This window comes from Pogona vitticeps, chromosome 4 (assembly GCF_051106095.1).
Source record: "Pogona vitticeps strain Pit_001003342236 chromosome 4, PviZW2.1, whole genome shotgun sequence".
Taxonomy (NCBI): domain Eukaryota; kingdom Metazoa; phylum Chordata; class Lepidosauria; order Squamata; family Agamidae; genus Pogona; species Pogona vitticeps.
In genome coordinates, this window is record NC_135786.1 from 37,309,085 (window position 1) to 37,335,220 (window position 26,136).

Genomic DNA, 26,136 nt, shown 5'->3' on the forward strand with positions numbered 1-26,136 from the left:
GTCTGAAACCCTGGAGAAGTACTGCCAGTCAGAATTGGCAACACTGGACTGGATGGCCCAGGGGTCTGACTCAGTAAAAGGTATCTTCCCAAACTAATAAGTTCTTAAGCTCTGCCACAAGAGTGCACCTTCAGTCACCAACTATTCTACCAGTAAAGAGGGCATATCTTACAAACAAAAGCAATTGAAGGGCATCAAGGGCATCACTCCACAGAGCATTTTAGGATTTCAGATACATAGGTTTCTTTTACCAGTTTTCTCAAATTGCATATTGTTGATTTTACATGGATTTCCAAGAAATTCTCTCAGCCATGCGATACCTGATATGCTCAGAAAAGATGTGTTTGTAGAATGTGTTATGAATAAGAATTGCAGCTACCTTTGCTTCTGCATAAAGAATTGTTTTGAGGGTACCTTCTATACACACTGGCTTTTCCTCATGCCAGTGGCCTAGTGATTATCTCACAAATCTGAAAAAAGGCTTTTAATCTCACTGAGATCGCTCATCCCTTGCTTAAGAACATGAGAGGAAAAGTCTTCGGTCATTACAGTATTGTATTCGCAAAGGCTTTCATGGCTGGGATCTAATGGTTGTTGTGGGTTTTTCGGGCTGTTTGGCTGTGTTCTGAAGGTTGTTCTTCCTAACGTTTCGCCAGTCTCTGTGGATGGCATCTTCAGAGGACAGCACTGCTGTCCTCTGAAGATGCCGGCCACAGGGACTGGTGAAACGTTAGGAAGAACAACCTTCAGAACACGGCCAAAGAGCCCGAAAAACCCACAACAACCATTACAGTATTAGTTTGGCTTCTTCAGGAAACTGAAGAGTAGACTTATCTGATGCAAGAAGTAGGCTAATCTAAGGGTGAGCAATTTTATGTGTGAAACCCATAACTCCCTTTAGTACTCTGCTGAGGTAGAACAAATTGCCTAACCGTACAGGAGCTGCATGAACAGAGGTAAGAGGTGAAGCAGGCTGCTATTTTTGTGGGTGGCAGATACACTGGGCTTTTAAAAATGTTTACTTTTATGGCACACAAGTATGACCTTGTATATATTTTGGCAGTGGCTACAACTGAAACAATAGAATGAGGAGGAGTGGCTGTGACCTGAAAATAGTGAGCACAGAAGGCAATTCATATTCAATGTGTTTTGAGTATTAAGACTGTTTTTCGGGGCAAGTCAAAGTCAGCACTTACTAGAAAAAACAAAATAACTCTCAACACCTCCTTAAAATAAATTCAAACAACAAAACTTTATTTTAAAAAAACTCACAATAAGTTAGCAAAAATAAAAAAAATGGCAACCCCACACAGTAGAAAAGACTTTAATGGCAGCATTTTATATGGCCTCTATGCCTGGAAATAGCAAACTGCCATGTGAAGTTGGTCAGATAGCTTCTATTTTTTTTAAAAAAAATGCACACACTTATACACACCCACAACAATAAGAACCATTGGCCCCCAAAAGACACAAAACTTCTAAAAATGTGGGAAGAAAACAGAAAGCCACACTGGAATCTTTCCTTAACATGCAGAAGTGGTGTCACTTCTCTCACCCTTAATTAGCATTCCCAATAATATTTTGACATACTTGCAGTCAGCCAAATCTCCCTGATTTCTTGGACAGATAAGAGTCTTACATTTGTAAAAAAAATTATAATACTCTACATTTCTGGAAACCAGGAAGGTATTTAAATAATAATTAGGTATTTCATTATCTTGATGCTGGTTTAGAAAGATGTGAGGAGGAGTAGAACCAGTTTTCAGACATACGGAATTAGGTAGGTGGCTTCACTGATTAAAGTCTATGACTGGCTTGGGAAATAAAACATCATCCAATGTTAACTGGGAAGGAGAACATTACCCTTTTGGAATATCATCCGGTATTAGTGAGGGTAGCAGGTTCTCCAAAGTGTAAAGTCCTAATATGTGTCTTCAACCTACAAGCTGTTGGAGAGATGTACATCATTTTCTGCACCCTCAGTTCTGAGCTCTCTCTTCTTGGAACACAGCAGACACATCCTCAACAGCAATACTGTCCACAATGGAAGACAGTGAGTGAAGGTTGCGGTCTTCAGAAGAATCATCACTCAGCAGATGATCTGTGGAGAACAAAAGAGTGACTTTAGGCAGATAGTTTTCTCTGAGAACTCATCACAAGTAACAACCATGTGGTCCATCAGTAAAATAATATTTTTAAAAAATCTGTGTGAAATAATGCCTTCATTGTGTCACCAAATATTCTTTGAAAAGTGAGCCTTTTAGTTCTTCAGAATCTTTAACTGGCCCTGGATATTGCAAACCTTGGGACTGGGAAAGACACAGAAAAGTTCAAAACCCATCTGATACAATTCATGATTATCAGGTTATACCTCAAGGGATATGGAACCAATTATCCATCCCCAGCTTTTCAGTTCAAGATACAAATTCTCACTTGTCTCAATCTTATTCTCAAGAATAAGAAACCACAATTTTTATCTGTGAGAAAAGATTATACTGGTCTCAGGAGTTCTCACATCTGAAAGAAGTATTTTTGTGCAAATAATGCGAAGTAGCTTTGTTCATGGACTTAAAAGCATCAGGTGAACTATTTGCATCTTTTTAAACAACACAATCTGTTCTTGTTTTCTGGTGCGCACAGGTATGTGGGCATACAGTTTGCTGCTTAAAAGGAAAATGCACTAGCTTTGTGCAGAGTTTTGTGCAAAATTTGCATTTTATGCAAATTGCAGGAATCTTGACAGGGCAGGGTGGAAGCTCCTTATCTTGTTCTCCCACTGTAGGCAAGGAATTTTGTGAGGCTTGAAACGCCTTTGTCAAATTGTCCCGTGAGAGGCTAAACTAATAAGAGAAATTTAGTGAGTATTTCTCATACAGTATTTCTATCTTCAGACAAGGAGAACAATGGGATAGTCCATTTGGGTCACACTTCAATGTAACTTTTCAAACCTGCAATCTCCTTTTTGGGAAGTTAAGTAAGTATAGCACATAAGGTTATAATTTCCCTGCCTCTTCCTACCCTTCTATCAAGGTTTGAAAAGTTGGTGACACTATAAATTGCTGTAAGCCACCCAGGGTAGTGTTGGGTAGTGTGGGGGGCATATAAGTTAAATAAAATAAAATAAAAATGAATGAATGAATGAATGAATGAATGAATGAATGAATGAATGATGGTATCAGAATCCAGTTACTGTGGAAGTAGAGTTGGCTGAGGTGGGGAAGTATTCGGTGAGAATCAAAGTCATGGTCCATATCTCACTGAAATCCAGCCTAGTGTTTGCTCCCTAAGAGATCACCCCTTTTAATATTAAATAACACCCAACAGCTAAAAGGCCTTGCTTTTAGCAGTCATAGATTTATTATACCCATAGGATCTAACGTAAGAATGCTGCTTGTTATCAGATAGTTTATACTGTGAAAGCCTTTATATTTTATTCCACATACTCATTAGCATCTATACTAAAAAGGACAAGTCAATCTATTACTGCAGCATTTCCCAAAGTATGAAATCCATCTAACTTGGCATGCACATTAAGTCTACCTATCAGCATGCCCCCTCAAGCATTATGCTATTTCAAAATTGATTAAGTGTTGTTACCATGGTTAGTTTAAATCTTCCTGTAGCCTGCAGTACCATCACTAAATGGCACACCTCACAAACCAGGAACGAAGGAATCTACACTAAAGCCTTGTATACTCATTTCTCCAAAGGCTTATGGGGTGCTCTACAGGGGCCCCGAGGCATTGTTGAAACTGCTGCTTCCCTTTTCATGCCCATGATCTCCTCAGAAAGTAAAGATCAACAGTTTTGCTGTCTGTGAGCAGGATGATCAGAAGAGAAGCTTGAATAACCACTGGGTAAAAGAAAACCAGGGAGAAAAAACGAAAGACTAGAGGGGAGAAACAGAGAGCATTGGGCCGGAGGCAAAGAACAATTACTGTGTGGGCAGGAATAAGGAAAATAGAAGTTGGTAGAGAATTCTTCTCCAATTCCTGCATGATTTGAGCTGAGCTCTGCAATCTTATTTGAAACTGTGGAAGGATGTACTCGACTAGACTTAGCATAGATGTCACTGTGAAATCTTGGTATGATCTATTTATATACAATCAAGGAAATGTGGATAAAGGTGAAAGAAGAAAGGGCAAAAGCAGAATTACAGTTAAAACATTAAAATTTTAAACTTTGGAACTACAGAAGGATCACATCACTTTAAGGTTAATAGTGAAGGATAGTGAATTCTTTAAAAAAATTACATCTATACTTTGGTTTAAACTTTAAACATCGATCAAAATGGAGACTGCAGCAAATAAATTAGAAGACCTGACACTTGGAAGGGCAAGCTCCTTAGGAATAAGAATGTGTCACTGGGAAGCAAGACTAAATCTCTGTTTTGATAGTCTGGGTGAAAATGAAGAACACTGACTAGCAAAATTTAATTCATTTGAAATACAATATTGGAGAACAGCTTTCTGGATACCAAAGACTGTCAGAAGGACAAATCAGTGGGTTCTAGATCAAATCAAGTTTAAATCTCATCAGAAGCTAATATGACTAAACTGAGTCACATCAGGAGAACACAAGACTCAGTGGGAAACACAATAGAAAGGTTAAATCCCATTGGAAAATGGAAGTCCTTACACTTCTATCAGTATATACAATTGTATGTGCTGTTCCCAGACAAAGCTTCTCAAAGTAACGTACATTATTTAAGAGCAAATTGCTGAAGGCAAAAATTTGATAAAAACTCAACACAATAAAAAGTCTGGCCAAATAAAAAGGTTCTTCATACCCGCTTCTGAAAAACTATCACTCAGCAGTAGGAAACAGCATTCCAAAGCTGGGGCACCGTGGCCTACAACAGGTTTTTAACACTGAAGTTTCTTCCTCTCTCTCTTCAAATAGAAGACACCTTTGGACAGAGGACTGTCATTTGTAAAGTGGGGCACATGGCCATACTGGTAGGCAGTCTATGGAGTAGAAGTGCCTTCATTTTGAACCAAACAGCCAGATCCGAAAGGAGAAATGGTAGCAAGTGTCATAGAGCTTGGGACCTCTCTAAGAGGTAACCTTTTTAATAATAATGGTGTAAATTATACCTGGGACCTAGTGACCTAATCACTAAGATCAGTATGCTGTAACTTACTTGGAGGTTCCTGTTGCACTATTTTCTAGTTTGACTAGTGAAGTGATCATTTTTATTTAAATTTCCCAAAAGTAAACTAGATTATGTAAAACATCTCACTTGAAAAGAAAACGAAGATCATTTTGGCATACTTTTAGAATCCAAATTATTCTAATGAAGATGTTTAGTTGCTCTTCAGGGAGCTTTTTGTGCAGTTCTCATCCTTGGAAAGATCTTTTAAGTTACTCACAATTTGGGGTTGCCTCTTTTTTGATCGACACTTGAAAAGGACAAGAGGATTTATTATCACAGTTCTTGGCTAGCAGTGACTTTCCAGAGTTCTGTTCAGTTTTCACCAGGTTTGTCACAAAACTCAAGACATTCCCACATCCACCACTACTGACTTTAAATCCTGTGGAAACTAGCATCTGAAACATGTTTCCTTGCAAGGCAGAAGAGAGCTGAAGAACCAAGAAGGGGCTCTTGGGTGCGATAAGGCTGATAGGTTATGTGGCCAAGCTTCACCACAAAAGGAAAGCAAGAGTTTTGTTCTCAGAGGGCCATGCATTCTGCTTACCTCCAGAATGAGTGCTGAATTCCAACTGGGTGCTCCACTCTGGACTGCATGAGGTGCTGCTCTGTCCATGGTCACTAGCCACCTGAAATAAAAAAACAAAGGGGCCTTTAAAATTTGGTTAAGGTTCATTCATTCATTCATTCATTCATTCATTCATTCATTCATTCATTCATTCATTTATTTATTTATTTATTTATTTATTTATTTATTTATTTATTTATTTTATACCCGCCTATCTGGTCAATTCCACACCTGGATTATGTCCTTATGTTCTCTACTTCATCAGGTAAAGCAAATTGTACTTATAATGCGTCAGAGTGCTACTCCATTTAGCGCAATGGTGTCAACCTGGACTGGCAGCAATGACTCTCCAAGATGCAGGGAGGATTCTTTTCCCAGCCCCACTTACAGATCCCTGGCATTCAGAATATTCGATGTATTAACTAGGTTAGCTTCCAAAAGCTGACAAAAGCAAGTGTGCTCAGGAAAGTAGGGCAGTGTTAATCTCTTTCCTCCTCTCTATCCATTTTTTTTTATGTTTGAAAAATATTACCTTTGGGGCATGGCTTCTTATCTGTTGGGTATTTCAGACAACCATTAACTAAAATACTGAAATCAACTCCCAGAGGCACTGTGTGTTATATGCTACAAAGAGGATCCTGTTTTATGGTGGCCCTTGTAGAGTTTCCAAAACAGGTGAGATACTTAAGGGGTGATTTCATAAGTGTCACAGAAACACACCCACCCAATGAGCAAAGATTCAAATTCAGGGCTCCAAGCTGCCACACTTTATCCGCTACGTTAACCTGGCTCTTAAAAAAAAAAAAAAAAAACAGTGTAAAGGGCCAGAAGTCATACTAAGGAGATAACTGATCTGGAATTTCAGTGGTCAGACTCATACAAGCTAAGGTCTTGTGCCTTGGTTTGTGTGCCTGGAAGCGATGCCATTGGAACAGAGTAAGAGTAGTTCCTGATCTTCTACCATAACACAGTTTGCCTTTCTTTGTTCAGAAGGGAACAGACCAAGGATGGGGACTTGAACTGCAGGACACACTGTCAAGTTGGACTTAAGTCACATCAGTGACTCAACTCAGACTCAACTCGTGTTTTTCTTCTTCTTCAATGACTCAGATTTGACTCATGATTTGCAACCCACTCACCCCTCTCTATCTTTTTTCTGAGGAAAAAAAGGTTGTTTTTCATAGGGACTCAGACCTGGGACTTGGTACCAAAGACTCAGACTTGGACTTGGGACTTGGACCAAGAGATTGTCCAACATCCCTGGAACAGAGAGATTATGGCCTGAAACCCTGAATAATCTGGGAGAGGTCGATGACGGGTGCTAGGTGCTTGAATACATGATGCAATTGCTTCCTGCACAGAGCCAGCCTGAACTGGGCTTGGACTCATTATGTAGAGATAAGCCATACAGCTCTTGGTAGAGTGGTGACAGTGGTTCAACTGAAAATGAGGAGGCATACTGTCACATACAGCACTGATGGTACCTGTCTGTCATGGGTTTGGAGGGAAAGTTCCATCCTATGGGGAGTGGAAGGCGGGACATCAGGGGGGAGGAGCTGTACTGTATATATATGTGGAGAGTGAGGAGTTGGAGTCTGGGTGTCAGACTGAGTACTACTGTGTGTCAGTTAGTACATACCTGATAGGTTCAGGTTTCTATTTAGGTAGCCAGAACTGATAGGTTCAGGGTCTGTGCGTTACCTTAAAGGGTTCTGTGGGAACCAATCTGTTATATGTGTATGTTTGGGGTTATGCCACGTTACATTATCCTATTTACCTGATTCTTTTATGTACCCTGTTTGTTATTTCAATAAACCTTGTTCTTTTATTTATTCAAATCCATTCCTGGTCTGTGTGACTCCTTATAGGGAATGGTTGGTGGCAGCATAACTACATGGTGGCATACTCCAGTAGGTCTGGGGTTGCCACACATACGATGTCAGGAATTACAGGTTGACACTCTTAAAACAAAAGATAAAAACAGAACAAACAATCCTGTGACACGCGAAAGGCAAATTTATTATAGCATGCAAGGTCGTCTGAGAATAAATGTATTCATCTTTAAGATGACAGAGGACTCCTTGCTTTTGCTGCAACCAACTAATACAACTGGCCTTTGAGAGGCTAAAGCACATGATCTTAAACCTGGATAGTGAAGCATGAGTTTAGCAAATGTATCTCTGTTCAGTTTAATTCACAGGTGTTCTATATTGATTTGGTACCTGTGGTACCACCACAAAGCACACAAAGTTAGTTGTTTTAATGTGTGCTTTCATTTGTTAGGACCCCTTTCAAGATGTTACTGCTTTATTAAATCCATAACAGCGGCAACTCAGAAGACAAGCAAGGCTTTCATTCCTAGTTGTAATCTGCAGCGTTCTCATGAATGTTAGACCTAAGTCTAGGACACTTGAATGCACACCCAGATGTACAACAAGAGCAAGGGAGTGTGTTATTGCCAACAGCTATGCCACTCAACAACCTCTTGAGACCTGAGATTCTTCTGCTATCTTCTACTCTTTTGCTGATCAGAAGTGGGCATATTATTTGTGAGACTTTCTCAAGAATGAACTGCAATTACTCTCTCCATTGTTATAGACAGAAGTGCAACCACGATGCACCCACAGTAGCTGAATGCTTCTCTTGCTAATGTCTGATCATACAAAATGTAGGAAACATGGAGCTCACTATTAAAAATAAAAGGCTTCAGTCTGATGTTCAGTCTAACATTTACCAAAGACTCAGTATCATGGAAATCTTTACAAATTGCTACCCTTCCAAAACTGATCTAAACATCAAAACACTTGTTCCTTCTCCAGGCAATGAAAATGAAGAGGGGTGAAATAGGCTACTGCCTGTCCTGAATATTATATTTTAATTTTAGAAAACAGCAAATGTTTACTTAAGGCTGTGAGAACTATTCTATAGACATCCGTTTTCCTGATTCTTATCCTCCTTCTCACAGTGGCACTTACGTTTTTATGACAGTAAAATAACAATGGCCAGAATCCTGGTGCTTAGTGTAGTAAATCACACTAAAGTAGGCCCATTGAATCAGTGAGGATTTGATGAGTGAACTCTTCTATAAGTTCCATTGATTTAAATGAGCCAGCTCTAACTGTGACTTTTGCATACTGCAGGGTATGCTTGTTTGAATCAATGGACTTTACGGAGGAATTGACTCACTAAATCTCCATTGACTCAATGGGCCTACTCTAGTGTGATTTACTATGCTAAGCAACAGGATTTCGGCTAGTATATTGCAAGATGTTCTCATCTCAGAATGGTCTTCAAGGGCAAGTCTCAAAAGCTGCTAGGCAAGTCGTTCCACAGAGCAAGAGAGGAAACCAAGAATGCTTTTCACACATTTCTCCATCTTTTATTAAATCTTCTGTCCCTTAGCAATGAAAGTCTGGCTTTGTACCCAAATGCCCTTGTGCCTCTCTAAATGGAGACATCCAGTAACCCATGTGAACTCAACAGGTGTCCAGTTCACAAGTCCTTCCTTGTTGGCACATGTGCTGGAACCTGCTTCTAAAGTGCCATCTGTTGAACAAAATTCCATCTACTGGTCACTTGGGTTATAAGGATTGTGCCAATCAGTGCCCTGCTATTCCTGCCCATTTTGAAAAACCTTGATGTACTTTGTATAGTTGATACAGCATGCATCTGTAGATATTGAAAGCATCTATTGCAAAGTTCTTAATTGAGCAGTTTATCAGGCTTTGCCACACTTTTTTAAAAATAGCAAATGTTCTCCATATGCTCAGTTAATTTAAACGAGAGCCACCTCATAATCACATGCATAATCACACCTGTATTGGTGGAGAAACTCAAATGAAACATGTTCTGCATGGTGATCTATTAGCTTTGTCTGCTGGGAATGTGAAGACTGTATGGCAACTTTTATAGCACCTTTATACTCGAATAATTTTCTGTCTTTTTGTGATAAGTTTAGGTAGATAGGATACAGCCCTCTATTCCATATTGTATTTGAGTCGTTGACTTGACAATTTGCCTTCAGCTGCATAAATGGTCAGAATACAGTGGGATATGTATGCCCCAATTTACCATAAACTGGTGCCTCCAAGATTATTAGAATGAAAGTTCCTATATTCTTTGACTATTGTACTTGTTTCTGAAGGGCAATTTGTCTGGGGGAAAAAAATCTAAAACAGGTACGATGGGGTAGTTGGTTAGTTAGTCATATACCATTAAGTCAGAACCAACTTATAGCAACCCTATTAGGGCTCGCAAGGTAAATTAGATATTTAAGGAGTTGTTTTACCAGTTTCACTCCCACAGTGAGTTTCAATGGCCAAGTGGGGATTTGAACCCTGGTCTCCAGAGTCCCACTCCATCACTCTATCCACTACACTACACTGGATATGATTTAGTAACCACTGTTAAACCTTGAAAAGAAGGTGTCCACTGTCAAACTGGAACTTTGGAGTATGAAGCCTATGGACAACGCTAGTCATTTCAGTCCAAACTATACATTACAGATAGCTGTCATTAAAAGGCGACATCCCATAGTATGAATGAATCAGCATTTCATGAATGAGTAATCATATCTGCAAACACAGCTTCTGCTTATCTCCTAATGACTAATCACAAAATGAAGCAAGCTAATATGCAAGCTACAGAAGGCATTTAAAACTCGCATTGCAACATTCAGGCATCCTCAGAACTGAAGGAATCCCCTCTTCTCATGCCAGGTTATCTGGAATGCCTTTACTGCAGTAGCTGGAGCAGTAGCTAATGGCTCCTATAAATCACTTGATGTGTGTGTTCTGAAGCAACGCTGACATTTACTGATGGCTTGTACCCATCATCCCCTGGCACTTACCACTGGCTGGGTACTGGTGTTACAATAACGCAGTTCCCGCTGGTCCCGCTCTTGTTGGTTAAGAGTACTGAGCAGAGCTTGTAAGCGTTCAATATATTGGATGGCGCTGCGCAGGATTTCCACCTTGGGGAGCCGTTGGTTTGGGTTCAGTAAGGTGCTTCGTTTCAGAGCTTCGAAAGCTTCATTGACTTTCTTCAGCCGTCGCTTTTCCCTCAGGGTAGCTGCACGGCGTCTGTCAATGGAGACACTTTTCCTCTTGCATACTTTGCATGCCCAAGGCAGGCACTGTCCAGGACTGTGGTCAGGCAGGGCGGACGCCTTCTCCTCTATGCCAGGCCTTCCCTCCGGGCATAGGGTCATGGCTGCTCGATCTTGGTAGGCCGTCTGCTCATAGCCATGTAAGCGAGGGCTCAAGTAGTTTTCCCCATCATAAAAACGTTGGTCTGTGAAAAAGTATGGGTTGGTCTCTAGGAGTTCCATGGTGAGCGTCTGGCAAGGCAGAGCCTGCGCTGGGGAGTGAAACTCCGGCCCCTCACACCAACTGCTTGGTGGCATTTAAACCCCGTGCGGGCATTAAATCACAGAGATAAATATAGCAAACCTCCAGGAAACCTGAGCTTGCCCTAAGCTGCTGCTTCACATCAAAACTTGTCCATCTGATTTCATGTACTCTCCCTGTGGGGATTAGGCTGCTGCTTGGGGCAATGCTATGGCTGAAGTGGGGGGTGGCTGGGGGGGAGGAGGGGGAGAATGGATGGTGGAGCTGGCATGTGCTCCAGAGTAGCCCAGCCGCCTCTCACACAACAGCCTCATTGGATTTATTTTCACTTGCTCTCCTACACTGATATTGATGATCAGCCGTCTCTCTGAGCTTGGCAGCTCTATGCGGCATTCCTCTCTCATCTGCTCCTTTCAGTTACTGCTCCTTACCAGCAGCCCAAGGCCCCCCAGCCCTGCCAGAAAGGAAAGGAGCAACAAAGGCCGGTGTAAGGGTTCAGTTGGAAGGAAAAGCTGCTGCACCTTCTAAACACCTCAGGTTCCACTATGACTGAGGTGGCATGATTTGGGTTGCCACCTCTCTGTAGACCTGGGATTGTCAAAGTGCACACCAGTCTCCCTGTCAAGAAAACTGCTTACCCAACAAGAACACTTGCCTTGCTGCTCCTGGAAGCATCCAGGGGCTACAGTTCATTTTTTTCAATAGGTCACAGTCCCCCTGCGCCATTGGTTGGTGCACACCCAAACAAGTTTTCAAAATTGGACATAGACTTCCAACCACTTCCACTTTCATATTTTGATGCTCCTTATCCTTGATTTTTGGTGGTCCTTGCTGCCTCTAGAAGATCACATGGACCGATTTCTCAGTTAGCTCCACAGTACATGGTGCTGCCAGAAAGAATTCTGGGCAATGCTTTGTTTCTGCCAAGTCAATGTCTGACTGTCCAGTGGCAAATCTTTAGGAGCTCAGTCAGCCAAACCAGTGGCAGATGGAAGGTGCTGAAGATGGCCACAAAAGGTACTTTTTCCTGGTTGTCACTGGTCTGCCACAACTCACCAAGGAGCAATCCCAAAGCTCAGAAAAGGTGCTTTCCTCCCCGGAATTGGGGGTTTCCAAGACTGTCAAAACAGTAAAGTCCCCAAATTCTGATCTGCCCATGTTATCAGATTGGTCTTTGTTTCCAGAAATGCTGTGCTTAGCCTTGAATGCTTAAACTATCCATGCAAACTACCCTAACATCCTCTTGAAAGAGAGGGGCATAAGAAGTATAAAGCAAGAAAGTGATGACACCCATCAACCACAGGAACAGATAATCTCTTCCCCTTAGCACAACAATACACCCACAACAATACACACTAATCATCCATCTACAGGAAAAGACAAAAGCCTATCTCACAGCCATAAATACTGCACTCCCAAGCCAACTACACCAGAGTACAGGTTGCTGTCATCTGAAGATGCCGGCCAGAGAAACTGGCGAAACGTCAGGAAGAACAACCTTCAGAACACGGCCAAAGAGCCCGAAAAACCCAGAACAACCATTAGATCCCGGCCGTGAAAGCCTTCGCGAATATATAAGAAACTGATGAGTTTGGTATACACACATACTTTAGCAAGCATCTGTGTACAAGCTAAATCTAACTGCTAGATAGCTCAGTGATTTTGATATCTGGATGGGAGTTCGATTCCCCACTGTGCTTCCTTGACTGAGGCTGGACTTGATGCTCCTTGGGGTCCCTTCCAGCTCCACAGTTCTAATCATCATCATACATGCCATTACTTTCTTTCTTTCTTTCTTTCTTTCTTTCTTTCTTTCTTTCTTTCTTTCTTTCTTTCTTTCTTTCTTTCTTTCTTTCTTTCTTTCTTTCTTTCTTTCTTTCTTCCTTCCTTCCTTCCTTCCTTCCTTCCTTCCTTCCTTCCTTCCTTCCTTCCTTCCTTCCTTCCTTCCTTCCTTCCTTCCTTCCTTCCTTCCTTCCTTCCTTCCTTCCTTCCTTCCTTCCTTCCTTCGTTCCAGACTAGTGCAAGACGACATGTCCCAAACCTCCCAGAGAGTTTGATGGCTGATCAGATATTTCAATCCAGGTCTCATCTATCTAAATCCAATGTTTTTCATCATTACACCATATGCCAATAAAAGTTTTCTTTTTCAATTTCTGCCTATGTCATTCTACTTTTGGAAGGCTGAGGCTGCATACATGCCTAAGCATAATTACTGGGGAACAACTCTAGCTGAACTCAGTAGGACTTGTGTCTGTGTCAATGTACAGAGGACAAGCATTTAAGAGTCTACCTATATTCAACCCATTTCAGTACAGCCTTCCCCCGGGCCAAATACCAGCCAAGGGACTGGTCAATGGAAAGAATGTCATCAAAAAAATGTGGTGATATTTTCTCTTTCAAAATCCCCTGCCTAATGGGGAGGGACTTTCTATTTTACTTGCATTTCTCAGCCCACAAGCTCAATGGGTGGGACTTGAGGCAGATATCTGGCATGTTTCAAGTCTGCCCATGCACGGTTAGAAGTCAAACTAGTCTATGATTCATCAGGGAAGTCTGGGACTTTTTTGGAAGTTCATAACTGAACTGCCAGTCAAGACTAGGAGTTTATGTTTAATTTTAAACAGGGCGCAAATATCTGTGGTTTGAGAATGTATCTGTAATGCATTGAGCTTTGCTACTCTCAAGGCCAGTTCTGACCACCATGGTTTAGATCAAGACTTCTCTGATGCAACTTTTCCAAAATTTTGGGCCTACAACCCACTTTAGTCCTAACCAGCATAGTCAATAGTGAAGGATGCTAAGAGTATCAGTCTAATAACAGCTGAAGACTCACATCCATTCCTGGTTTAGATGACCACCAATGAGGTGTAGCAAGCATTGGATTCATGTCCTTTATTTCCTCCTTTGCATGTACAAAGAGGAAGAGGGGTGAGGGTGCTTTCATTTTGGAACAAACTACAATTCTGTGCCATATTCCACATGTGTGATCTACAGTTTGTTCTAATGACCATTAATTGTTGTTAGTTTTGTGGTTTCTTTTTTTTTAAAAAAAATCAGGTTCTGGAGACCCAATTTTATTCGAATTTTAAACAAATGTCAAACTAATCTATAGACTGTAGAAGAAATTCTCCTTAAAAGGCAAAATATGTTTTCATCTGCCTTGTGTTTTTTGTGATTGGTCATTGGTAGGTACATACAGGCTTCGTTTACATGTCTGCTTGCTCAGCCATGGAACTTTGAAAGAATTATGTCTCTGGAAGGAAAATATACTACCAGTTTCTAATGCTGATACTGGTATCTCATCAAATTTGATGGTTTATTTAGGACAAACCACAGTTTTCTGTGCTTGGGCATGAGGTGGAACTGGTTTGTTCTTAAAATAAAAACAGAAACCTTCACTCTCCTGATCTCAGGCACATATCTCAAGGCTTGCTGAAACTAAGGGTGTGACTACACCGTTGAAATGAATTGAGAGCTGGTTTGGGTTTTTAGAAGTCAGTTTAACATCACATGGACTTTGTGTCACGGTGTGCATCCTCACAGGCACACCTTACATTCAGTCTTCTTATAAGCTGTGTGATGTATCAGTCCAGGGGACTTCAAATCACTGCATTTATACATTAATTGGCACTTTGGTGCCTCAGGTCCTGATTTTTCTCTCTCTCCTTTTAAGAATCAACACATACTAAAACCATTATTTTCCTTCTGTATGGCTATTGTGTTGAAGTGGCATAGTGCTAGATTGATGTGCCAAACTACAATTTAGTTTTCAAAGAGGCAATAAACAGGAAATAAGCAATAATGTATTGCAATATATTTTTATTTGCTTTGTCAGAATGAGAGGCACATTGGTTTTAATTTGGGAGCTGAACAGACTTGTGAGGCACAAGAAGCTAAACCTCCAATAAGTTAGCTGCCTAGGTGATGCAACACTAAAATAAAAACATATAAGGAAATAAGGGAACATTTTACATTACAGGGTACCTTGAGGTTGAAAACCCATTGAACTTGGCACACAAAACTTGGCAAACACAATTTACGAAACAATTTACTTCAACATAGACTAATATGATTTTTAAAAGAGCAGAATTGATTCATAACACATGACCCCCCCCCCAGGTGGATGTTTAACTACCACCACCCCATTTTCCAGCTAAAAAACTGTACTTTGCTATACATTTTGTGCCTGGAAATGTTTAATTTAATTTAATTTCAAGTGTACCAAGGCTGAAGCAAAATGGGAGTATTACAATGTGTAGTCAAGCATTAAGCCGTAATAATATAAATCTCAAATTCTCATAATTGGCCTGAAGCTGTGATTAGATTTTGTCTACAATCTGAAAGCAGCTTCAGCCTCCACTGAATAAGTTTCCTTTGACTCATCCTGTCTGAAATATAACCCAAATTCTATTGCACTACCATCCTACCGCTTCAAGATGGATTTGAGTTGCCTATCTTATCTTATAGCAACATGAGGAAGTTGTGTACCTCACCCAAAGCAACAGACAGATTTCCTGGAATCTCAGCCAGGCTTTTCGTCTACAGACTTATTTAAGAAAGAGCCACTGATATGTAAATCATGTTCTTCATCAGCCAAATCATGTTCTTCATAGACTAACTGAAAGGACCACCACCAAAGATAAGGGGGTGGTGTGGGTCTCTATCCTAGCCTGTCAGTTGAGTACTAGAATAGCAATGAGCAAACTTTTCTTTATTTCATTCATTTATTATTATTAATTTAATTTATTTATTTTATTAATCTTTATTTCATATGATTTTTAGTAAGCAAACATAGATCTGATCAACCATCTTACTACAAGTCCTTACACTGAATCTTATTTATAAGTTAATATATACTGTGTAACCCAGTTTTAAGTAGGTCAATGATGCAGATTAATAAACCCAATTCTTGAGTCATGTTTCAGTGCCTGATGCTTTCTACATTGTCTCAATGAGCTGTCTCCAAGTTGGGAAAGATGTGCTGATTTACAATTCCAATCACCCTCAGCATGAGCATATCCAATGACCAAGCTAGCTGGGGATCGGAGTTCTGTTCAACACATTTCAAGGGTACCATGTTTGGAAAAGCTGGCTTCAAATAATTTCTCATTGAATTGAGGGCAAGGCATGTTACTGATTCCATGTTACTGATTTGCTATACTTTCTCCATCGTTCTACAACAGCAGTTGTGATGCTCTATACTTTTAGTTCTCTCAACTTTAGTTTCAGTGAAGGAAAAATTATTTTCAGGATGCATAAATATAATTATGGACTGAAGCCATCCATAGCTAAATATGGATGACATGATAATCATCCTCCCTCATTGTTCCACTGCCTGAGACAATCGCCTATGACCACCTATGTGGCTAACGTAATGTGTAGTTCGGCCCTAATTCTACATCTGGCCAAACACTGTGATGTATAACAGATGGACCAAAGACATAGGACCCTTTTAGTGACAGCACCTAGAATTCAGAATAACCTCCTCAGAGAAGTTTGCTAATAAATGTATGGAGGCCTAACAGTTTATGGTTAGAACCCACACAATGAAATATCTTGCTGCAGAAACAGACAAGGCAGCAGTTTGTAGTTAGAGGATAGTAAAGAGTGAAAACTCCAGAGACTCATACTTCAAAGTTGCTTTGTTTTGAACAATCAATATGGAAAGAAAACCCACTGTTTACCTCTCAATAACCAGTCACAAAACAAAACCAACTTCTGACACTCCTCTTAAAGCTCCATTTGGAAGATAATAAAAATCAATTATCTTGATTGGAAGATAATAAAAATCAATTATTTCTTAAAGCAGCTCTGCTTCTAATTGTGAAGCTTCTTTCTTGTCTGTTTCTGCTTTTCGTTATTAAGGTGCCATGGGATTTATTTTATGTAGTTGATTAGAAGATATATCCCTAACTATCCTGTGACTCTTCCACATGAAACAATTTCTTTATGTTATTAACCATCGCCTTTTGAGTTTTTTCTCAGCTTGTTGCAGGATTTGCTGATTTTTTTGGTATTTTTTTTGGTATTGCTGTTTATTAACTAGTTACCTAATTACATTTATATCTTGCCTGAGATGATGTACCTGACTCTTTCTCCCTGCTTTATCTTTACAATAGCCCTGTGAGGTAGGTTAAAAAGAGCAATTAGTCCAAGAAACACTTTCATGTGGGGTGAACTTGAACCTGGATCTCAGTTACACCCAGCTTCACATGTTACACCATTGGGAGCTCATATGCACCTTCGTGTATATGTGTCTAATAAACAACTGCATTGTGTTCCCCTATTGCTTGTCTACACCTGTATCGGTAAAGGTCCAGTGTGTTCTGGCCCTCCTTGGTCCACTCCACAGTGGATTGCCATTCATTCATAGCCTGAAACTGATTTCACTGAGATGGGCTGAACGACTTCCCTGCACATTGATGCCTGTGCTGCATTGGGACTAGAGGGTTCTTTCATTCTTCCTCGGCGTCTGGAGGAGTCTGCTGGGGTGGAGGTGGCTTCTCTGACTGCGTAATTCCAAACTGGCCGGAGGGATTAGGGCTCTGCTGCCGGCTGTCAGGTTAGACCATGATGGATGTTCACTGATGGTAACAGCACAAAGGCGACACTGTGTATGCAAGAGGCGAACGTGTTCCAATCTGTCATGGGCTGACATTTTTGTGTTAAAAGGAAGAGAGCGGCTGCAGGGCCTTTAGTGGGGGCAGTTCACCATCAAGGAGGAATATCAGCCACAGGGCTGAGATGAGCTTCCTTGCAAAAAGACAAGTGTTTGAGGAAACCACAAGAACCAGCATCTTATCCCTGAGCTGTTTTTTTTTTCATTTCATTGATTCTCAGTCTCTTGGCATTGTAGTCACTAGCCAAACTGATCAGGGGATTCTGGGAAATGTAGTACCAAAAAAAAGCAACTTGGACAAGGTCTGGCAGTGCCTGTGTTTTCAATCAGAGAATTAAGCAGGATCAGGTTTATTCACTTGTTTTCTGTGAACATTTACTTAGCTTAACTTGCAAACTCCCTTATTTCAGTCCCTAAGGAAGGAACTTGAACTACCATTCTTTCAAACAACATTCAACAGTTTATTTTCAATTGTATGTATTTTATTTCCTTCACCATCTAAAAAAATGTGTATTTGTATTAGGGATGTTGATAATATGCAGATATATTAGCATAATCAATTGGTCAGAGAGTGCATAATAAATCAATTAAAATATTTTGGTAGACGGCCATGCTATCCATCTTTCTTCCTTTGTCGTTGTTTTGATCTCTCTAGACAAGCTCTCTGACTAGCTCCATTTCTAACTAGACGTTTTGTCCTCTCTTCATCGCAGTGCTTTTACTTATTTTCTTTAGTTTTCACAAAATACTCATTCTTCATACTTGTAAGTGCAGATCAAGTGATTGCATTTTTGGAGGGGAGAAGAGTTAGTCCCATATAGGTTGTGTTGCAGTATGTATCTCATGCCCCTTCCTGCAGATTGGGTTCATGTTCCCTAACCATATGCAGAATAGGGTCTCAAGGTACCATCTGAAGTTTTAGGATGTTGGTTTGCATTCCTTGGACTCCAGGCTTGGAGAGAAATCTTAAAGCGAGTGATGCTGCAGGAGGAGAACATTTGGCTTCACCGTGTGAGTGGCTTTAAAGCCTGAGCACCCATCTTCTCCCACTCCCAAATAGTGCCAGGACTTACTGGCTCAGCACAAAAGTGTTGATATGTGTGCTGTCTCCACAATATTGGCTTAGGATATAAAGCAGGACATCCATGGTTTGTCTCACTTTCTCAGGCACCTGCAAATGTACACAGATTACTTTGCAATTGTTATACAAACAAGAAGGCTTCCCTCTGACCCATCACATCAAAAGGTCCACCCTCTGATCTATCGTTTTTGGCCTTGGAATCTCAGTAAATGTCAGGGAAGCTGCGGAGTGAGCACTGACACTGCATAGAGTCTCAGGCCCAGGGTTTTCTGAAACTGGGTAGGGGGTGGAGGGACAGTCCTGCTGGCAGGCAAGTGAAAGAGAGCAGGATACAGGGACTTTAGATATTTGGCAATATGGAGTTGACCCCAGCTCCTCTTGACACAGGGCCCTTGGCAAGTTTCCACTGGAGCCAACCCCTGATGCTTACTCTGTGCTGGAACACTGGGAATAGACTTCATTTTTATCATCATTATTGTATGCAAGGTATTCTTGATACTGTCTGGCGCCTAGTCCCTAAAGCTTTAATTCCCACACTGGGGTTTCCAGGTTTTGGTGAACTGGCCAGAACCAATGGCCAAAATTCAATCTTTGGGGGACTTCTGGGTGATGAAGTCCAACAATATATCTAGTTACAGAACTCTGGGTCCACTGAAGCCAATTCTGGCTGGCTAGCAAGCAGACAGGAAGCATGTGTGCTGCAACCTTTTTCTCCACCTTTGAATGTCCTGAGGAAGAAGGAAAAGCTGGAAGATAATGTCAGCGTCATCATCGTTTAGTCGTTTAGTCGTGTCCGACTCTTCATGACCCCATGGACCAGAGCACGCCAGGCCCTCCTATCTTCCACTGCCTCCCGGAGTTGTGTCAAATTCATTCCTGTAGGTTCGATGACATTGTCCAACCAGGAAGATAATGTACCTAAATATATTCTCAACAGGAGAGTGCTGAGATAATAAAAAATGCATGGTCATTTAAAATATATATAAATTTTATTTATTTGATTTATATATGACCCATCTGGCAACCAGGGCCACATGTAAAAAGGTATGTTACATTTCTTCTGGTTCATATACCTGTCAGCTTAGCAGAAGACTTGCAGCAAACTCAATTGTAGAAGCAAAATAATCACCATAGGATTTATTGGCCTAATTCTATTTCTAAGCACATTAACCTACTATGGGTGATTAACACTGGTAAAATTGGAGCAGATCCCAGAGCCAAGCCCTCTGGCAACTCAATGCTAAGATAAATTATTAGTGATCACTAAATATATTTATCGATATATAAGTGTATATGAGAATGCTACGTATTCAACACCTCTAATAGGATTACCAGGTTGCAGGATACCAGCTGTGGCATCATGACAGTTGTCTTGTATAATAGGTATGTATCTGTATCCCCTTCACAGATTGCTGCCTAGTCATGGCGAAGGGGCTTGAGTAATTCAGAGAAGCTATGGGCTGTGCCATGCAGGGACACCCAAGATGGACAAGTCATAGTGGAGAGTTCTGAATAAATGCAATCCACTTGGAGCAGGAACTGGCAAGCCACTCCAGTATCTTTGCCAAGAAAACTCCATAGACAGAAACAAAAGGCTAAAAGATATGACGCTGGAAGATGAGCCCCTCAGGTTGGAAGGTATCTGTGGCGGAAAGCCCACACGTCACTCCTGTCCATCATTTTAGAGCTCTAGTGCAGGAGCCTATGAGAGGACAGGAGGGGCAGAGTCAAGAGAACTGGGAGTGCCAGAGAGGCAGTTATAGAGAGACAGAGAGAGAATTAGGAAAAAGATGGTGAAGTGTTTAGACAGGATAATGGACAGCTGGATAGTTAGAGAGTATTAAAGAGTTAAAAGGAATTGGAAGTACATTGACAGGCAGAGAATATACTGAGATCTTCATTAAAGCCAATGAATACGAGCAATCGTACATGTAATCAAATGCACGGTTAATGGATGAATGATAAAAGAACACCCATGATTTTCCTTCTGTGATTGACTTATTTATCCTTGAATAAACCTTGTTTTGTTTGGCAGCAAGAGTGTGAGACTCATAATTGATATAGTGAGGATAATATCCTCTGGTGGCAGCGAATAAAAGGGTAAAGAACAAGTTGTGTCCGAAGGTGAACTTGTGTGAGAGGCAAAACACACAGGGGTCACTGGGGGTACGTGACAGCGTCCAACATGCTACTGAGGAAGAGCAGAGGAGAAGTACAAGTAGCTCCAGAGCTAATGAAGTGGTTGGGCCAAAGCCGAATGGATGCTCAGCTGTAGACACGCCTGGAAGTGAAAGGAAAGTCTGATGCTGCAAAGAAAAATACTGCATAGGAACCCGGAACGTAAGATCTATGAACCTTGGTAAGCTGGATGTGGTCAAAGAGGAGATGGCAAGAATTAATATTGACATCCTGGGCATCAGTGAACTAAAATGGATGGGAATGGGCAAATTCAATTCAGATGATTCTCATATCTCCTATTGTGGGCAAGAATCCTATAGAAGAAATTAAGAACCCCTCATAGTCAACAAAAGAGTGGGGAAAGCTGTAATGGGATACAATATCAAAAATGATAGAATGATTTCAATAAGAATCCAAGGCAGACCATTCAACATCACAGTAATCCAGGTTTATGCACCAACCACCGATGCTGAAGAGGCTGAAATTGACCAATTCTATGAAGACTTACAACACCTTCTAGAACTGACACCAAAGAAAGATGTTATTCTCATTATAGGGGACTGGAATGCTAAAGTAGAGAGTCAAGAGATAAAAGGAACAACAGGTATGTTTGGCCTTGGAGTTCAAAACAAAGCAGGGCAAAGAACAAGCTGGTCATCACAAACACTCTTTTCCAACAACACAAGAGGTGAATCTACACATGGACATCACCAGATGGGCAATACCGAAATCAGATTGATTATATTCTCTGCAGCCACAGATGGAGAAGCTCTATACAGTCAGCAAAAACAAAACCTGGAGCTGATTGTGGCTCTGCTCATCAGCTTCTTATAGCAAAACTCAAGCTTAAACTGAAGAAAGTAGGAAAAACCACTGGGCTAGTCAGGTATAATCTAAACCAAATCCCTTATGAATACACAGTTGAAGTGAAGAACAGTTTTAAGAAACTAGATTTGGTGAACAGAGTGCCTGAAGAACTATGGATGGAGGCTCGTAACATTGTACAGGAGGCAGCAACAAAAATCATCACAGAAAATGGAATGCAGACTTCCAAAAGATCGCAAGATGAGACTAGAGAGCCTTCTTAAATGACCAGTTCCAAGAAATAGAGGAAAAGAATAAAAAGGGAAAAACCAGATATCTGTTCAATAAAATTGGAGCTATTAAAGGAACCTTATGTGCAAAAATGGACACGATAAAGGACAAAAATGGTAGGGACCACACAGAAGCAGAAGATATCAAGAAGAGGTGGAAAGAATACACAGAGGAATTACGTATATCAGAAAGATTTGGATGTCCCGGACAACCCAGAAAGTGTGACTGCTGACCTAGAGCCAGACATCCTGGAGAGTGAAGTCAAGTGGGCCTTAGAAAGCATGGCAAACAGCAAGGCCAGTGGAGGTGATGGCATTCCAGTTGAACTATTTAAAATCTTAAAAGATGACACTGTAAAGGTGCTACACTCAATATGCCAGCAAGTTTGGAAAACTCAGCAGTGGCCAGCGGACTGAAAAAGATCAGTCTACGTCCCAATCCCAAAGAAGGGCAGTGCCAAAGAATGCCCCAACTATCGTACAATTGCACTCATTTCACACAATAGCAAGGTTATGCTCAAAATCCTCCAAGATAGGCTTCAGCAGTATGTGGACCGAGAGCTCCCAGAAGTACAAGCTGGATTTCGAAGGGGCAGAAGAACTAGAGACCAAATTGCTAACATGCATTGGATTATGGAAAAAGCCAGAGAGTTCCAGAAAAAGATCTACTTCTGCTTCATTGACTATGAAAAAGCCTTTGACTGTGTCGACCATGACAAACTATGGCAAGTTCTTAAAGAAATAGGAGTGCCTGACCACCTGACCTATCTCTTGCAAAATCTATATGTGGGACAGGAAGCAACAGTTAGTACTGGATATGGAACAACTGATTGGTTCAAAATTGGGAAAGGAGTACGACAAGGCTGTATATTGTCTCCCTTGCTTATTTAACTTATACAGTGGGGTCTTGACTTGAGAACTTAATCAGTATTGGAAGGCGGTTCTCAAAGTCAAAAAGTCTGTAAGTCAAGTCTCCATTGACCTACAGTGTATTGAAAACCGATTAATCCCGTAACATGTCGTTTTTGTTCCATTTTGGTTTTTTTCTGGTCTGTAAGTCAAATCTCAGTCTGCAAGTCAAACCTAAATTTTGCGGCCAGAGAAGTCTGTAACTCAAAAAGTCTGTAAGTCAAGCCGTCTGTAAGTCAAGGGTCCACTGTATGCAGAATACATCATGCGAAAGGCTGGACTGAATGAATCCCAACGAATTGATGGTTTTGAATTGTGGTGCTGAAGGAGACTTTTGAGAATCCCCTGGACTGCAAAGAAAACAAACCTATCCATTTTGAAGGAAATCAAGCCTGAGTGCTCACTGGAAGGACAGATCTTGAAGCTGAGGCTCCAATACTTTGGCCATCTCATGAGAAGAGAAGACTCCCTGGAAAAGACCCTGATGTTGGGAAAGTGTGAGGGCAAGAGGTGAAGGGGATGACAGAGGATGAGATGGTTGGACAGTGTCATCAAAGTGACCAACATGAATTTGACCCAACTCCAGGAGGCAGTGGAAGATAGGAGGGCCTGGCGTGCTCTGGTCCATGGGGTCACGAAGAGTTGGACATGATGTAACAACTAAACAACAACAAATCTGTGTGTTCCTGAAAGAGAGGAGAGAGAATTCTTACAGTGAGTGGTGCTGAAGAAGGAGAAAGTCTTATTTTTATACAAGGTGGCATTAAAGTCTGGGAACCAGTCCCCACCCATTTCCAGCTGAGACTAGAGCTCTACATTGTGCATGTAAATTGTGCTTACACAGTGTTAGGTCTCTCACTCTGTCTCTCTCACAGGCAGAGACACATACAGAAACACACGCTGAAGGCAGGGTAGTGGAGAAAGAGCTGCTGGATGTGTACACTTGGGCTCATTTTGCATTTTGAGCAAGGTAAGAAGTGGGACGTGGTGGCGCTGCGGGCTAAACCGCAGAAGCCTGTGCTGCAGGGTCAGAAGACCAAGCAGTCATAAGATCGAATCCACGCGACGGAGTGAGGGCCCGTCGCTTGTCCCAGCTCCCGCCAACCTAGCGGTCGAAAGCATGCAAATGCAAGTAGATCAATAGGGACCACCTCGGTGGGAAGGTAACAGCGTTCTGTGTCTAAGTCGCACTGGCCATGTGACCACGGAAGATTGTCTTCGGACAAAACGCTGGCTCTATGGCTTGGAAACGGGGATGAGCACCGCCCCCTAGAGTTGAACACGACTGGACAAAAATTGTCAAGGGGAACCTTTACCTTTACCTTAAGAAGTGGAGAGCCAGCCTTGTAACCTGTTCATGAGCCAGAAGTCACAGCAGCAGTGCCTTAGGCCCTGAAGGAGAAAGATGGAAACTGACAAGAAGTGGGTGGTACAATTTCTAGCATACAGACTGGAAGAGATCTCTTTCTGTCATGTTTCTTGTATGCTGTAGGCAAGGCCGAGAAGTGAGCACCAGCAGAAGTGGTGGCAAATACTGCCACTGCTGGGTCCACTGTACTGCCTGCCCAGGCACCAAGAAATTGGGTACCTCCACAGCTTTGGATTGAAATATCTAATACATAGATGTTGCCAGGTTCTTCTAGTGCCTCTTTCCTCAAGCAATTGACTCACAGGCAGTTCTGGTCCCATGCCCTAGCTCAGTGACAAAGCCTTACCCTCTGGTCTGAGGTTTTGGCAGTGGGACACTACCGACCTGCTGCTTCTAACTCTATCACTGTAACAGACATTGTGTCACATGAACAATTGTTGCTGGGGACGAGGTAGAGGATACCAGTTAGTGGTTTCAATCCATTTGATGTTACATAAAATTGCACATGTGGAAGATCACAGGGAGGTATGCCTGGACAGTCTGCATTGTGTGCCTAGCTGTGCAATTAACTGTGCAAGAATTCGTGCAATAACACTTATAGAACTGTTTTCTGCTTTGGACCCAATTTCACAACTCCTGAATATAATGAGGACTCTTCCAAAGTTTTGAAGTATTTTATTTGTCTTCACCCTCTACTGTTATTGTTTTTCCTCTATGGTTTTATGTGCCTTTCCTGCTTTTCTCAGTGTTTACAAATTACTCTAGCTGTCCAGGGTTTCCAGTCCTTCCTCTACTACCTTTCTCCTCAAGATTCAGGTCCTTGCTTCTTTCCACCCACTTATCATATATTATTGCTCTTTTGACAATGACAAGTTGTAACATATTTTGGAACAGCTGCTCTGCCCCTGCCCCACAATGCTCTGCTGACTCCACCCGCCCTTGTTGCACCCCCTCTTGTGGAATGTGGAACAGGCCTTTTCCCCTGTGCTGACACACCAGATTTCCAGCCTGAAGTGAAGGGAACAGATGCTCTGATAAAATGGGTCTCTAGCAAAAACCTCTCCTCCCCAAGGAGGGGAGGTTTTTGCTGTCCCTATAGGCTGTCAATATTGTCCCAGAGGACAATATTAACAGCCTGGAGGGAGTTCCACCACAGGCCATGGGTTAACAGGTTGTACCTATCTCCCACAGTAAACTTGCGTATGCTTTCCCCCCTTTTTCGCAATGAAATGCAGAAGAGCCGTTGACAATAGGTTTCCCTTCTTCTTCATTGCACTTCATGAAAATGAAATAGCAGCTACATCCAGATTCAGGGAATGTGTAGCTTTCAGTATCTTTCAACAGGTATTAAGAACCCTTATGTGCTCTCAAACAGAGATGTTCCATGCAGGTTAGAATGTCCGAATGTTACAGATAGAATGTTCACCCTTGAATATTAATTGAATTAATTATTAATTCAATGGTTAATGTTGAATATTAGGGTAGTGTTAAGAGACTATGGCTGTAATCCAAAGCAGCATGAAGCATGCTTAAACCCATTGGCTTCAGTGAGCTGAAGCACATGTACTTCTGTTCAATTGGTCTATGGGTTTTGCATGCTTTAAAGTGTGAAATACATTTACCTTGGCAGCTTATCAAAAGATGATTTGTACGGCTGCTCTGGCAATATTCTCTGCACTGCCTTTATGAGCCCATGGTGTATAACACCTAATCATATATAAACTTAACACAGTTTACATGAGGGGCACAGAACGTATGGTCCTCCAGATGTTGCTGAGCTATAATTCTTATCTCCCTTCAGTATTGGGTCTGCTAGGG

At 41.5% G+C, this 26,136-nt stretch overlaps 1 protein-coding gene across 1 annotated transcript; it reads right to left on the minus strand.

The window, feature by feature from the left end:
* Positions 1 to 1,233: 1,233 nt before the first annotated feature.
* MYOG (myogenin) lies at positions 1,234 to 11,124 on the minus strand. The gene is made up of 3 exons (XM_020782376.3): positions 10,570 to 11,124; positions 5,700 to 5,781; positions 1,234 to 2,101 (listed from the first exon to the last, which is right to left on the minus strand). The coding sequence occupies exons 1-3, from the start codon at positions 11,122 to 11,124 to the stop codon at positions 1,980 to 1,982; spliced, it is 759 nt and encodes a 252-aa protein (XP_020638035.3). The 3' UTR covers positions 1,234 to 1,979.
* Between the last annotated feature and the right edge of the window lie 15,012 nt (positions 11,125 to 26,136).

Excerpts from the sequence above, each read along its gene's own strand:
- MYOG (XM_020782376.3), bottom strand. The coding sequence starts at position 11,124 with ATGCCACCAAGCAGTTGGTGTGAGGGGCCGGAGTTTCACTCCCCAGCG. Across the intron at positions 5,782-10,569 it reads ACACCAGTACCCAGCCAGTG|GTGGCTAGTGACCATGGACA; the intron begins GTAAGTGCCAGG and ends TTTTTATTTCAG. Across the intron at positions 2,102-5,699 it reads ATTCAGCACTCATTCTGGAG|ATCATCTGCTGAGTGATGAT; the intron begins GTAAGCAGAATG and ends TGTTCTCCACAG.